The sequence below is a fragment of the Accipiter gentilis genome, chromosome 19 (genome assembly GCF_929443795.1).
Source record: "Accipiter gentilis chromosome 19, bAccGen1.1, whole genome shotgun sequence".
Taxonomy (NCBI): Eukaryota; Metazoa; Chordata; class Aves; order Accipitriformes; family Accipitridae; genus Astur; species Astur gentilis.
Genome location: NC_064898.1, coordinates 6,961,311 through 6,977,720, shown reverse-complemented (window position 1 = coordinate 6,977,720; position 16,410 = coordinate 6,961,311). Strand labels below are relative to the sequence as shown.

The 16,410-nt window shown below is 38.4% G+C and overlaps 1 protein-coding gene across 1 annotated transcript in view; it reads right to left on the bottom strand.

Annotated features, from left to right (window-relative positions):
• Positions 1-16,410, bottom strand: part of MIPEP (mitochondrial intermediate peptidase) — a 75,247-nt gene that overhangs the window by 12,015 nt on the left and 46,822 nt on the right. The window contains exon 16 of the mRNA XM_049823017.1: positions 15,234-15,353. Within this exon, the coding sequence (XP_049678974.1) occupies positions 15,234-15,353 (120 nt within the window). The remainder of the gene's footprint in view (positions 1-15,233; positions 15,354-16,410) is intronic.

The following is a 16,410-nucleotide window of genomic DNA, read 5'->3' as shown; positions in this document are numbered from 1 at the left end:
AGTTAGAGGAGATGAAAAAAATGTCTCCAGTCTTCAATTTTCCTGTGGGTCTTGATGCGTGATGCAAATTCTTAAGAATTATTAACTTCTTTTTTCTTTCCTTTAAGGTAAACACCAACTGTACCGTATCTCATTGTAATGCAAGTATATAAAAACATTCAGCTTGGATACAGATTCTCCAGTTTGCTCTGAAAAGTATTGTGGTTGCCGTGTTTATACTTTATAGCTACAGTTTTTCTAACTAGTCCCTTAATTATAACCATAATCACTAAACTAAAAGCACATTTTGAAACTGATCAGAGAGCCTACATTTTTAGAAGACTGGGCAGGAAAACATGTCAGTTTTTATTTTACTGTATGGTAAGTTTTCAAGCTTAGGATGAAAAGTTTCAACTTCAAAGTACAACTCTCTCAGTAATGTGGAAAGCTTTACTGATGAATTGGTTTCACATACTGAGAAATTTAAATGATTTCCAAATAGATCATTTAAGTAAAAAAATCAACTTGCTTTTTCTGCTACAAACAAATATAATTTCTATGAGCTTGCAATAGGGAAGAATATTTCTACCTCTCCCATCAGAAAGGAATTACTTTAGTGGATCATATAAGCTGTAACTAGACAGTATATTTTCCTCAACAGCTCAGATTACATTCTTCACTTCAAATGTTCTTGCATTTAATGGTCTGCACCTAAACCAGCTCATCTGCACTTCCAGGATTATTGGGTTTTTTGAAACTCTCTATCACAAGTAAACAAGGAGAAAAGAACATCTTCTCAGCAACCTGTCCAAGACCAAAAGCTTGATTCAGAGTCTGTACCTACAACAGGCCTCAGTACCCTCTGTTCAAATATAAGACATTTTGTTTGACCTTGTCTTTTCTAGTATATTTAAGTAAGAAACTTCACATTGTTTCCTTTCAAAAGAGAAAAAGAAAGGAGATATAAAGACCAAGGAAAGATACTGCTCGTCTCTCCCTGCATTTGGGGAGGCTCTTGAACATGATGAAGTTGAAATTCAAAAATTCATTGGCAACAGGACCGGTATCCAGAAAAGGAAACAAAAATAAGAGGATGAGTCCATCCATCTTAAGATAGATGCCTAAAACAGATAAGGTATAGATGACTCTCTCTTCCTTCACTGGAATACATAAGGAACATACTTTTAGATAGCTCCAGTTACATAAGATGACTACCATCCTCAAAGGCATATTGCAACTAAGATTGTTCTCCTATTGCAAACAGCAGCCAAGGAAATCCAATTATAAACACTGCTATTCCCTAGTGAAGTTTGAAGCCTATATTAATTTATTTATTTTTTATTTTTTTTTATCCAGTACAGATTTTCCCCACTCCAGAGTATGAATAACTCTAGTATGTCATCATTCCCTGCCACTACTTTTTTTCTCAGTCCTCCCACAAAGTTTCTGATCAGGAACTCCCTATCTTCAATATTTTACCACTACCCAGTGCTTATTAGATTAAGTACCTTTTCTGATTCTATGCTGTTCTAGCAATTAACTTTCCAAAACTGGACTTAGCTACCTGAAAACAAATATCTAAACATTAAGACACATCCTCTACCCTAATTCACAAGGAGCTACCTGCCTGCATTAAAAAACTCTTCCTAATTTATACAGATGAGATTACAATCTAGGCAATAAAATGTTCAAAAAGCCCAAGAATATATACTCCTTTTAAAAGTTCTATGATCAATAAAAAATAAACACATCACTGTAAATGTATTTAAAACTAAATAGTTTGCCTTTTAGCATAAAACTCCATTTTAATAAAATCAGCTATACATGCAAAATTACTTGATTTCTTGAGTTATTTCCAATGCTGAATGATTTCTCCATATTGAAACAAACACACAAAAAAGGCACATCAATTTCCTTTTGGAAAGAGTAAAGGCTAGACATGTAGAACTAGGGCACTCTCCTTATTAAATGTTATATTTTTGGTAAGCAGCTAAAAAGTTAATGAAGACTGTGAGTAATCACCTACTTCAAAAAGTTCCATGAACCCATTCCAGGAGTTTATAAAACAGTGCATTTTACAGCATAGCCCATGGGTTATGATAATATGCCATCCACAGGTCATGTTCATGCCTGCTTTTTATCCAGCACAACAGACTGAAATAAAGGTGTGCGACTGATCCACTGCAGTTACTAAAGGGTCCTTTTTTCCACCAACATTATTAATCTTCTCTTGTAGCCATGTCTGAAATATTTTCAAAATTCCATGTGCAATGGCTTCCCAGCCCATTGTGTAACCTCACCGATACTTTTGTATTCTTACATCTTATCAGGAATACTTTTTTTAAAAAGTCCTTGTTGGACACATTCTTAGGGTAATTTTCAGTTCATTTTACTTTAGCTACCTTAAACTAGGTGTCTTGCCCAAACTAGTCACATAGGCTTCCTTTGTAGTCAGAGGACAGAAGTATTTATCCTGTTATCTTTGGAGAGGATAGGACTACTGCTCTGGGAGAAATTTGAATAATTTACTACAACTTCTATTTAAAAGTTAAGCCACTTCATTCATTTTATCAATTAAACTAAACTGTTTTGAAGACTATATAAACTAATTTAGGATTCAATTATTTGAATTCTAAATTTAGAACTGTTAAGATTATCACAAAAATAATCTGATATAAAAATTTATATGTGATTCTAAAAAGACAAAACCAAAAGAAAAAACTACAGGTAGCTTAATAGATACTAACCTAGCTTTTGTTTGAGTGTGGGTAATCATTGTTCCATGAAGCTCCACTAATTACACGGAATCAGTGCTACAACATCCTACTACATCTTTTGGAAAGAGAAAAAAACCCTACAGAAATTCTTGACTAGTGCTTAGACTTTTCAAAATGCTATTCCAACAGTTTCTGTTATGACTTCGTTACTTCGAAGTATATTTAAGTCCATTTTGCTTTGCATCTTAAGACAAAAAACACAAGTGAGAACCTGAAAAGACCCAACACTAAATTAAGAAAAATATTTTCGTCATTTCAGTCTTCTAATTACAAAATGTGTGCTACAGTAATTACATCAGTGAGCAAGTTGTTGAATAGTTTCCATGAGGAACAATATTTGATGGAGATGATATTTGGCGCCCTCTCCCTTCTTAATTAAATTCTTATTCTGGCAGGAAACCCAATAGAGGAGCAAGCCAACTTATCTCCTTCAGGGGCTACTGGGTGGAGAACCCCTGGGTCTGGCACTAACATGATGTTATTGCTCCTAATGCCCTTGAATTTAGCTATCAGCACGGGTGGAAAACTCCTGAGAGTCAGAAAGAAGCTCCAGGCTCCGCTAACTTGGGAGCCACAAGAGAACGGCGCTTAGCATGGATGTCAGTACAGGCTATTTCCCTCTGCTGAGACCAAGGTTTATCAGGGCTACTGGAAAACCAGGACAACATCGCTCCGGCCTGCAAACAAGCATGCTGAAAGTTTGCACAGGTAATGTTTTCTTGGCACTGTGTCAGCCACTCACACAGCAGGAGCTGGAGGTGGAATGTAAAGTGCTGCACGTTGCAGGTAAAGAACTATGAAGCCACTTTTCAGCACAGAAAAATGGTGAATTTACTGCGGGGTGCAGATTGGAGGGATGTTCCACATTTAGCTTAGCAGGTTTCTCATTCTGAACAACTAGCTGCACAAGCGTCATTTTAAAATATCAGAGGGAAAAAGTGCTTTTAGCAAAATAAAAACCCCTGTATTATCTGATGACCAGGAGATCTGTTTTTTATCTTTGACACCACTTTACATTTTCATGCTTTTCACACCTGTATTCTGTGCCAGATCACTTTTCTCAAAATTCAAGGAAGATACTCAAGAGATTTCACAGCACAGAACTGCAACAACATCCAGTCACCATGTAGAGAAAATTTCAGTCTCATTCATTCATTACAGTGACTCCCAGAATTAGTGTGCTAATCTACTTTTACTGAACACCCTTCTGTGAAGCTCTTCTATGGTCCCTTTCCCAAAATAACTGAGCCTGTAGTCAGACAAGCTGAGAAGCTTCCTGGTAAGGCTCCTCTTTTTTTCTTGCCCTTGCACAGTAATGGGGGAGAACAATCAGGCACCGCTAGCAGAAGCCCAGGCTGTAGCTGCCAGGCTCCAAAGCTCAAGCTTTGTCACTGGGTGCACTTATTTTGGGGAGGCCAAATTGTCACATAGCAGAATTTATTCTCCCACTTTTCTGTTTAAACTACTCATTTACTTTATGAAATGAGAAAAGGATTTTCACATACACTTTAGAGCTTAAAGAATTCACTCTTTTGTTCTGGAACAAATCACAGATATTGTTTTTCCTTATTGTGTTAGTTTGTTACATAAGTTTACAACATGCTTTGAAGATGTCCTCAATTCATTCTCACTTGAAGAAACAGTTTAAGAGTTTGCAGAGTGTTTGTGCCAGTAGCTACCTCTGGGGAAAAGCTAGAGCACTCACTGACTGACAGAAACAACTCTCTCCATAGGTATGCAGCAGCTTGCTCTGTCAACTTACTTTCTGTATTTTTGGCCTGAGCCCCTCTAAGTTTTATAGAATTACATCATCATCATTCTGGAGTTTCACAATAATAAAAAAATCCAATAAAGAGCTTTAAAGCCACTTCCTTTGCTGCAGTTTCTAATCTTGTTTAGAATAACAGAAACCTAATTTCAAGAAACCACATCTTGTGCTGCACCCCTAACTTGCTTAATGTCAGTACTCCAGTTTTTCAGTGTCGTGCATTTCTGTGTTAGGAGTGGGAGAGCACAAAAAGTAAACCAACCCAGAGACATCGCTGACATTTTAGAAAGCGAGTCAAGCAAGAGATTAAGATTTCAATTCATAACACTTCTTTGTTTTTATTATAAAATGATAAATAAATCTAGCAAGGCAGGGAATGTAAATATTTTTGCAGTTGTTTACACTAGGGAAGAGGAAAGGAATTTAACATGCAATTAACCACTTAGGTGATTCTAGATATGTACCATATGGTCTTTGAAATACTTAAAGAAAAATATTTCATTTTTATTTATAAACTATTAATGCATTTGGGCTGCTTATAGCAAAATCATTTAAAACTATTTCTCTTCACCCTCTTCTCTCCTCCCCACAAAGGGACTGGGGGGAAGGGGGACATGGGAGGTAACAAAGAATGCCAACATCAAAAAGCTGTATGTTTGATCTGCATTGCTCCACAATCCTTAAAACGTGGACTAAAAGACACAGAAATATGAAAATTGATTCTATATTGCGTCCTTTGATTGACCTTATTTGGACAAGTTGAGGGACAGTGTTACCTGTAAACACTTTAACTAGTCTTTAAAGTAAAATAAAAGAAATATGCAATCAGACAATTTTCAAACAAGTCCTTCATGTTGTAACACATAACTCTATACACATATATATACACATGCAACATACACACACACCCCGTTCTATTACTAATTAATAATTTCTATTCCTGTCTAAGCTTTAAAGATTCATAAGCCCGAGATAACTAGGATCATCATGGTTTCCTTTAGGTACAGACTCACACTGAACCCCAAGTTTTTTATTCTACTTTACCAATTAACCCTAATTTTAAGTATTGACGTACTCTTTCAAAACAAACATCATGAATGCTGCTTAAGATAACCTCTTACAAAAAACGAGAAATATCTTAAGCAACATTGTAACTGCAAAATATATTTGCCAGTACAACTTAATCATGTAAATTATCTGTAGCTATACTAGAAGATGAAATAGCTATTATTTTACAGTAATGCTCATTTACTATCTTTTGCCAGAGCCATTCCAGACAGGGATTTAGGGGATCATGATTCTAATCCTGAATCTGCCACAAACTGCAGTATGAACTTGAAGAAACTACTTTTTTTTCCCCTCCTAGTCTAACTGCCACCTCCTGTTAAGCGAGGGTGATAATAGTTCCTCTCTCTTATTCTTTTCTGTTTTGACTGCAAGCTTTTCACAGAAAGGACAATCTCCCACTATATTTGAAGAGCAATTCATGTCAGGCCCTCTAGCCTGTGTTTATGGCAATGATCTATTCAGTTATATTTATCACTATCAAATATAGCTTCAGTACTGCAACCCTTGGTAAAAAAAAAAAGGACATGTGAGCTGTGAGAACAGAATTATATAAAACTAAACAAAGCAATCTGTGTTTTTATAGATATATAAAAGATATATCTAAAGCACATAAAGCTATTTCAAAATGTTACCAGGAGATGTACACAACTACTTCCTGCACTGTTCCTTAAAATGCTCTACATGGTAAATACCACCACGGAAGCGTGTTTGAGTTTCATGGGGCTAAACACTTGCAAAAAGAAATTTCCTTAGAAGTGCTTTGTATCTTACGATATCTGTAAATACTCTCCTGCTGTAGAAAGTTGCCCAGTGAATAGTGTCATATTACCACCGGAAAACAAATCTTCACAGTATTTGCTATCAGTATTTTATCATAAAATGAACTCAACACTAGAAAGACAAAAACCTAAACAAACCTTGAAGGGTGACTTTAAGAGCTTTTGAAAGTCCCAGCATCTACTTTCATACTGACCTCAGCAGGGCACCAATCTTTCTGAAATGGGTTTTAGCTATTAATTATTTATAGAACTATCACTTCCCCAGAGTTCACCATGCACTCCTTTATTAATCTTTTCCTCAGACCCTGACTCTTCAACTTGATTTTATAGTATACTTTTAAGAAGGGTCATATGAAAACTAATCCAGGGATTTGCACTTTGTGTAAACAACTTCAGTTTCCAACATAGCAAGGTAAAAAATTACTTTGAAGAGGTTACACAAACTTCAAGAGGTTGAGTAATGACATATGACTTCATCTCTCTTCAAAACACTCCAAAAAGTGGAATATGAGCAACACTAGTGCCTCTTCAAGTAACTGAAGAGAGCAAAAAAGCATAAAAGCAACCTTCTAAGAAGGCTTTCTGCCTTTACTATGAAATCTACGTCTCTGTGATCTACAACAGTGGTTTCTTTAAAAATCCCTATAAGGGTGATCCTAGACCTACTGGGTGTCTGCTTCCCTCTTCAACAAATGAGGGAAAAGACTGATAAGAGTTTAAAAGATTAGGTACTAACCATAATCACATTTGCTGTAAATGAAACCATTTTTTCCTCTCCTACTACCTGCTCATTCATAAGAAACAAATGATCACAGTCTTAACTCCAATTTTTTTTTCCCATAAAGGTTTTCAATACCAGAACATACTCATGTGTGCCCACATAATTTTCTCTTTGCTAGCCAAACAAACTCCATTTCCTTAACCTTCATCATAGGTTATGTTTCCAAACCTACTGTCTTTCCAAAACGGCTTCTCCATATTTCTTCCAGTTTTTCTACACCTTTTTAAGAGGTAGACACCTACTACAGGACACAGCACTACCCACTGCTAAGTTCCCAAAATCAAACACTAAAATATATTTAAAAAACCAGATATGATTTTCTTTAACAGCATCCCATGAATAAAAGCACACTCTCTTGGCATTTATTGTGCTTTAAATACTTGTGTATTTAATTGCTTTCCTAATGCAAACTAGAACAGAATAGACAATTTCAGTTGGAAGGGGCCTACAATGATCCTTTAGTCCAACTGCCTGACCAATTCAGGGCTGACCAAAAATTAAAGCATGTTATTAACGACGTTGTCCAAATGCCTCTTAAACACTGACAGGTTTGGGGCATCGACCACCTCTCTAGGAGGCCTGTTCCAGTGTTTGACCACTCGGTAAAGCGATGCTTCCTCATGTCCAGTCTAAACTTCTCCTGGTGCAGCTTTGAACGGTTCCCACGTGTCCTGTCCCTGGGTACCACGGAGAAGAGACCAGCACCTCCCTCTCCACTTGCCCTCCTCAGGAAGCTGTGGAGAGCAACGAGGTCACCCCTCAGGCTCCTCTTCTCCAAACTAGACAAGCCCAAAGTCCTTAGCTGCTCCTCATAGGACATTCCTTCCAGCCCTTTCACCAGCTTTGTTGCCCTCCTCTGGACACGTGCGAGTACCCTAACATCCTTCTTAAGTTGTGGGGCCTAGAACTGCACACAGTGCTCAAGGTGAGGCCACACCAACGCTGAATACAGCGGGATAATCCCCTCTTTTGACCGGCTGGTTATGCTGTATTTAATGCACCCCAGGATGCAGTTTGCCCTCTTGGTTCCAGGGCACACACTGCTGCCTCACATTGAGCCTGCTGTCGACCAGCACCCCCAGAGCCCTTTCTGCAGGGCTGCTCGCCAGCCACTCCTCTCCCAATTTATACTTGTGCTTGACATTACTCCATCCTAGGTGCAGAATCTGGCATTTCGACTTGTTACATTTCATCCCATTAATCGTTGCCCAATGCTCCAATCTGTCTAGATCCCTCTGCAAGGCCTCCTGTCCCTCAAGAGAGTCAACAGCACCTCCCAGTTTGGTATCATCAGCGAACTTGCTAATGGTGCGTTCAAATCCTGCACCCAGATTGCTGATAAATATATTGAACAACACTGGCCCTACAATTGAACCCTGAGGAACACCACTAATGACCGGTTGCCAGCCAGACGTAGCCCCATTCGCTACAACCCTTTGAGGGGTTCTTCACCCAGCACACCATGAACCTGCTCGTCCCACAGTTGGACACCTTGTCCAGAACGATGCTGTGAAGGACAGTAACAAAAGCCTTACTAAAATCCAAAAAAACTACATCCACCACTTTCCCTTCACCCACTAGGTGGGCGACCTTATCATAGAAGGATATCAAATTAGTTACACAGGACTTTCCTTTTGTGAACCCATGATGACTGTGTCTGATGACTGCATTATTCTTTAAACACCTTTCAATAGTACCCAATATAATCTTCTCCATAATTTTTCCAGGAACTGAGGTTAGACAAACAGGTCTGTAGTTCCCTGGGTCTTCCCTCACACCCTTCTTGTAAATTGGAATAATGATGGCTAGCTTCCAGGCAGCAGGGACCTCCCAAGACCTTTGGTAGATGATCGAGAGGGGTCCTGCCATAACATCTGCTAGCTCCTCCAGTGCTCTGGGATGAATCGCACCAGGCCCCATGGACTTGCGAACATTCAGCTGATACAGCTGGTCCCTTACAATTTCAGTGTCCACGAATGGAAAGTCACTGTTCCTGACTCAGGGGACCAGGCAGTCCAAGGTCTACCAGTATTATTAAAGACTAAGGCAAAAAACACATTGAATACCTCTGCTTTTTCTTCATCCCTGTTAGTCAGATGACCATCTTCAACAAGTATCAGTCCAATGTCTTCCTTAGACCTCCCCTTTTGCTATTAACATACTTAAAAAATATCATAATTCCACGACCACTTTTTCATGAGTTTGTGAGAGGCAATTCCTCCAGGTCAGTGACTACTTTGACAAACTTAAATATTCTGACAACTTGACTACTTCTAATCTAATTATTCTCTTTCATTCCTTAATCTCAGCTGTGCCTCTATCCATCTCAAAAATTATATGCATTACTTACCTAATGAAAATTCACTTTCTTTTTTTTTTTTTTCCTTCAAAAACATTAAGGCAGAGCATGGAATATTTCTGCTTTCTCTGACATTTGCTGTTGTTCTTCCCCCCACCCCCACCTCTTATTTCTTCAGTAGTTATGGAACTTTATTACCTTCACTACTTGCATTTTGCAACTCAGCATTTCTAGTCTTTTTTGTTTTGAATTCTTGTATTCTTTTAGTAGTTATCTCTGGTCATACCATGATTTCTATTTTTTATGATCTTAATAAAGTCTTTAAAAGGCTTGGTCCCTTATTACCAAATCTTTTTTGCATCAGGATAGTTTGTGTCTTTGGTTCAATCTCTCTGATAACTACATAATGTCTTTTGAATCATCATACTTAGCTATTTTCCAGTTCCAGCAAATATCTGGCAGCCTTCCTCTTTCTGATGCATTGTTTTTAATCACTACTGACATTTTTGGGTTTTAAGCTGCTCAAAACTTCCACAATTTTACTTTTGGCTCATTAGAGCTTATCCTGTCTTCTTTTTTTCACACTTTTATATGTCTTCTACTTTTCTAATATCCTCCTTTTCTCACATATTCAAATGTACAGGCTTTTTTTCCCCACTCAGTTCTTCTCAGCATCTCATTGTTTAGCACCATAAATTTTATTCCCTCATCCTCAACCCAGTATTGGCCATTTAAAAGCTCTTTGCCAACAGTACCAATTCTACCTTTTAGCTGTTCTTTATCATTTCCTTTAACCTAGCTTTCAGTTTTGCTTAGGTTCTAAGGTTACATTAGTTTAACCTAATAAATCTAAGACAAATTTGGGAAGATTTTAGATAAAATAAATATGAAGTGAAATCACAGTTTAAAATTTAATAGGCAGCCACTACTTAGCCTTCCCTACCAATAATTTCAAGATTTATGTTCACCACTTGAGTAAAGTTCTCAGAATTCAAAACCACTTTTACCTTCAGAGGTTAAGGGTTATCACTTATTTATTTTAAGACAGCTGCCTCATTGCTTGCCCAGTCTGACTGTTTATTCTTTTTATATGGTGTTACTGATATTCACATAAAATGTTATACAGGACCGGAGTTATATAACTACACATTAGTAGTCACTCCAAAGACCTAACAAGAAATCCTAAGACAACAGATACCACAATAACGCAGATGGCAGATTCAATAACAAGATACTTCACTCAAACTGCCAGGCAGCTGTCAGTAGGCTGAGGGAATAGGCCTGTTACAAATGATGCTCTCCACTGCGGCACCACTACTGACAGCGATCATCATCAGTTCAAGATGGCAACAGAGAACTTCAGAAACCACATTGTCTCCATTTTTCGCTTCTGGCTTACCTAACACAACCAAGCATGAGGTCAACTCACCTTCAAACTCCTAAGAAAAGACTCCCAAGAAGGAAAAAGAGGCATACAGCTGCTCTTTTGCCCTCAGGTGTTCTTCAACAAAATAAAAAGGGGCCTTGGGCACATGGTTACAATGTGTGATGAAGAAAATATTTTCTCTCTGCAGAGAAACTAGCTCTCTCTTTTCTAGTGACACCAACTCCTCTTCAGCTGACCAGCCTCCCAGATGCCATTATATGTGCCCTGTTAATGAAATCTTTGTGTTCTCAGCACCCATGGCAAGCCACATCTTCCAGTAGTGCCTGACAGCCTCCCTGAGTGCTCCAAATGTTAGCCTGCACCTCATCCATTGATTTCCTTTGTCAGGAACATGACAGACACAATCCCAGCAAGTTAAGACAAAGACCTAGGTGGAGCCTTCCAAGGTCAGGATCTCTGTCTGGGCAGAGTTCCCCCAGCTGCAGGAAGAAGAAAGACTAACAACCACTTTGGTGATACTCCATTTTTCACCTTCTTCCCTCTAGGGTATCTATAACAATACCTGCCTTGTTTTCTGTTGGCAAACTTGGCTGGCTAACATATTTGGTCTCACAGGTGTTTTGGTCTCTCAGATCACTAGCAACCATAGGCCATGAAGAAGTTCTCATGCTGCCAAAGTAACCTGCATTCTGGACAAAATTATATAAGCATAATTAAACCTGTAACCTGATGTATATTTTAGGCCACCAATAGAGGTGGTCCTGCTGAACTAATATGTTCTTAACATGCTAGAGCAAAAGGGTGTATAGCAAATTATTTAGTGTTCCAAAAAAATATCAAAAGGCTCCCTACATACCAACAAGTTTCCTCCTATCAAATGTAGTTATAATTATGTGTGGGGGTTAACTCCAACATTGCACTTTGTATTCAAGTATCACACAAGAAATTCTTCTGTTTCTGGAAGAAAAGCTTATTGGAAGGCCACGTAATTTTAAAAAATGCAAAAGGCACTATTTGGCAGCAATCTAAAAAAGACCCCAGATTCACTGTGCCTCACTCTTCAAAACCATTTTTCCTCACAGTCACAAGCGAAACCAGGATCTCCCTCCAAACTTCCAGATTAGAAGGAAGAAAGGTTACTATGACAGAGAGACAATTAATATGTAAGTCCATAATAAGTTTTTGAAAATAAGAATCAATAATTCAAACTAGTTCAATATTTCACAAAGAAGATTCAAGTATGATGATTTGGGCAGCTGCTGTTTATTGTAAAATCACTTCATTATTGGGAGCTCTTTCCTGTAACTGCAGGAGGCTGCAATCTCCACTATCACTGCAAAGCCTGTTTACCCTGTGTCTCATTTTTTGTTACGATATTGAACTGAAACCCACAGCAGGAGATAGGAATTATTATGCTTGGCACAGGACTAACAATGGCATAACATTAAGTTCTGATGACTGTCTCAAAGGAAAGTAGTTTTCAAGTCTGAACTTGGGGGACAGGCAGGGGACTAAGCAACGCATCATGGGGAGAAACTTTGATCATGTCTCAGGTTGATCAAAGGGTCACCTGATACTTTTTAAAGTCTCTCTGGGCATCTTGGAGACAAAGGTAGAAGAGACATGGGGAGATACGCTAAAAGCAGACAGTGTTATCAGTGGCAAGGCAGGCCATAAGAGGCCTCTTGTGAAGGCCATGGCTTCACAAGAGATGAGAAATAACTTGTGATTTGAAGAAAAGTTTGGAACAGAAGCAGAATACTGAATTCCCCAGATGCACAGACTTTGACACCAATTACATTCAGGAAGAAATGGCAGAAAAACATGTGGTCATTATTATTTGGTTTATCTTGCTTTCTTAGAAGAGTCAAAAGGAAGACTGATTTTTAAAGGCATCACAAGGACTCAAGAATCCAGCCTGCGCAAAATTTCTGTTCATTTTCCAAACTCAGTAACACAAATCTCCTCTGGCAACAAAACTGCCAGACACTACAAAAACAGGCAGATACATTTCCTTGCCCCCTGCCTGGCAGTTGTCAGCTTCTGGATTCGGTAATAGAGCAAAGAAATCCCAGTGGAATTTCATCCTCCAGGACCCAGCAGCAAACCCTGTGTACTTTTGAACAGATAAGCAACGGCCAGCCAGAAATAGAGATTTGCATTCTTCAGGAAAACAAAGTCTCATGGAATGCTGTTTCTCTGTGCTTCTGTCTGTCTACAGTCTGCTTCATTCTTCTTTTCTGTCTTGCATGTGGCACTAGCTTCTGGGACTGTCTGCGTCAATGCAGCCAATGTAAATACTACTGCATGCAGTGCTGACTGCTCCAATGCCTGTAAAACCTATTTGAATGGCAAATACAGACTTCAACAGGATTTTCTTCCCACTAACCCTCCTACTGTTGGCACATAAGACACAGTGTTTGCTGAGGATATTGCTTTGGTTTACCTTAAAATAGGTATCACCACATAGCTACAGTGGCATTTACTTATTAGGTGTAGTTTATGTGCCTCGTTTTGAAAGTACTATAACAAAAAGATGCATACAAATTGTCCTTTTATCTGAGCTGTGCCTCAGAAAGACAGAAATTGGTCTGCTGAAGATATATGATGTGGCTCTACTTCAGAAAATGAGTCTGCACAATGAGATTGAAGCCCAAGTACATTCAGAGGACATTTACTAAGTTTACTTGCCTGTCAAGAGCAGTAAGAGGGAATTAAGGTTTATCAGGAGGAGATAATAATGGATGCTTGTGCAGCCTGACAGACAATGCTACTACAGAAAATCACATTAGTGCATTTAAGATCTTCACTAAGGAAGAATTACTTTTACCCAACACCACTAACATAAGATATCCAAGCCTGCATCTAAACCTATAGAGAGCAGATAAAATTTAAATGATCAAAATACTTTGTTTTCTCCGTCAGCCATATATGTACCTATCCAAATGACAGATGACAATAAAAGCTGGTCTCTCTTACTATATTTCAATGTCTAGCTCCAAAATTAAATGAAAGGAAGGAATATACTCTCTTCACTTAAAAACTTCTACTTTCAAGACATTTATTTTTTTATCTGGATTACAAATTAAACTGAACACATATCTTAAGTTTCGAAGAAAGAGCAGCAAACAACAGCAAGCCAAATTACAGATATTAATTACTCTACAGAGCCCTAACATTGTAATTTTTCACTAAGTTTTACTGAAATTTAAGTAGTATTACAGTTCTTCACTAGAGTCACTAATTCTACATTCAGTAAATATAAAGAACATAGACCTTCTGGCAATTTAAAAGTTCACAGTACATTTTGCTGAGATAAAGTGCCAGGCCAAAACTTGCTGTCTTTCTTCATATTGAAGCTATGCTCATTACAAGATGTTACACTCTTTTGAAGGTAACAGCTAAATAAAAAATATTTTAAATTGAACAAAAGACGCAGGCTAACTTTCAAAGCAGGAGACTGTTCTGTTCACTGGATAACTAATGTCTGCAGAAGAACAGTGTAAAACAACACTTGTCTACATTTTTATAAGTCAGACATCATACTCTGAAGACATCTTGCTTCCACTTCTCTGGCTTTGCCAGGCCAGCAGAGGCAGTACAGTTTCAATGTGGAAAGGGCTGAAGCATGGATCTCCTAATACCCTTCTCAGAGAACGAAAGTTACATTTTTGCTAAAGAGAAAAGTATGTTTCCTGAGAAGCAGAAAGCACAGAAAGGATCTGGGTATTCTGACCAAAGTGTCAAACAGTGATTTAGGCCATGCTCTGGCTGGGAATTCAGCTCCAGCCAGCCCAGGAAATCCCATGACTACCATCTATGCAAACTGCACCTTTGGATGTCACATGAAGTACAGAATAAATGCACAATTAAGTCATGATGAAGATCAAAATTACAGAGCTTAGTAGAACTCAAGGCTTTAACACTTTCAGATACCACATGAAAGGATAAATAACTGACATGCCAACGGTCACAGCAGTACAGTGAGAAAAACACACTTCCAAGTCCTACTTCACACTGACTTGCTCTCACGTGCCAACACTGACAGTATACAAACACCAACATGCAGCACAACGTTTTGTAGCCTTTTACAAACAGTCCTTTGCAAAGCTAGAATAAACCCTCTTTCCAATGTATTGTTTCCAGTGCCTTCCTTAATAAGAAAATAAAAGTAATCAAGTTCAGCATGACAAGAATACACCTGTATAAAAACCAGGTACCTTAATTAAATTTTTATTTTTAGCTGAAAATTTCTAACACCTTACTCTCTGAATAAAGTGGCTGAAAGAAAGAAAATTCTTTCAACGTAACAATACAACAATAAGCATGTGAGTGTGCAGTGCAAGGGGCAGGGAGAAATAGGGTTATTAATACAGTCAGTATGTTTCTACTCACTGTATTAGGTACATATGGCAATCCGTAAACTTTCTCCTGTGTTTCCTTTAAAATTTCTGTGGTTGACTTTTTTAAAGGATGTTTCCCGTGGTAGATTTGGTCCAAGGCAGCATAAAATACCTGAAGAGAGAAAATACATGTTTGTGTTTGGCACATGGCATTGGCATTTGACAACCAAAAAAGACAAATAGAAAAGAACGGGAGAGAATAGGGAGAGGGAAGAGTTTAAATATATATGGTTTTGTAAATCTTCTATTTTTAGTAAAACAAACAAGGAGAGAAACAGGTTTTTGGAGCACACCAACCACCACCATCATGACCTATCATAAATCTGTGTTTAGGTCACTGGGAGCACTGGCAGTACTAAATCACCTGCATTTTTAAATAAAATTAAGATCTGTCCCTAAATCCCTCCAGCAATTCCCCTTTTAAAAAAGAGTATTTTTAAATAGATTTAATAAAAAGACTTAAACTTATTTGAGTGGACACAGTAAAGTAAGGTATTCACAATGCCTTTGCTTGTACTTTTCATCCTCAGAGCTGGTCTCTAGAATCCCATTTCATTTTTTAACAAAGTTTAACAAAAGCTACAGCATTTGTGGTAGCAAGGGTGACTGAGAATATGACCAACAGTAAGTACCATGAATAGATCTGAAAATTACCTGATGTAACAGTCCTAGAAAACTCACTTTCTCCTGCCACCCTAGGCCTTTGTGACTCTGGAGGAGTCATTTCACATCGACTTCCCTCTCCTCTCCAAAAAAACCCAAACCAAACATGAGGAACTTCAGCATCTGACAACAGATTTTAGCACCCTGCTTCAGCCCAGCCTTGATTCTCTTTTTTCTATCTCCCAGCTTTGTTAGGGAAGCTGCTCCTCAGTGTTCCTCACAAGATGGAGCACACTGCACTGCAGTGAACCTTCTTCTAAAGTAAAATTTGGAGTCAAGTAGTTTGTGGTCAGGGCAACCATCAGCTGAGCAAAAGCTCAGCTCACAGGTAGGCAGTGGGGAAATGTCAGCTGAAGACCAGTGAAATGGACTGCGTAAAGAACAACGTGGCGATAGGGAAATGAGTCACTGAAGCCAGCTATAAGCTTTCCCCTGATCTTGGCACATGTAAAGCGTGGGAAGAAAGCTATGAGCCAAGCCACCTGGACAGCATAGTTTAAAAAAAA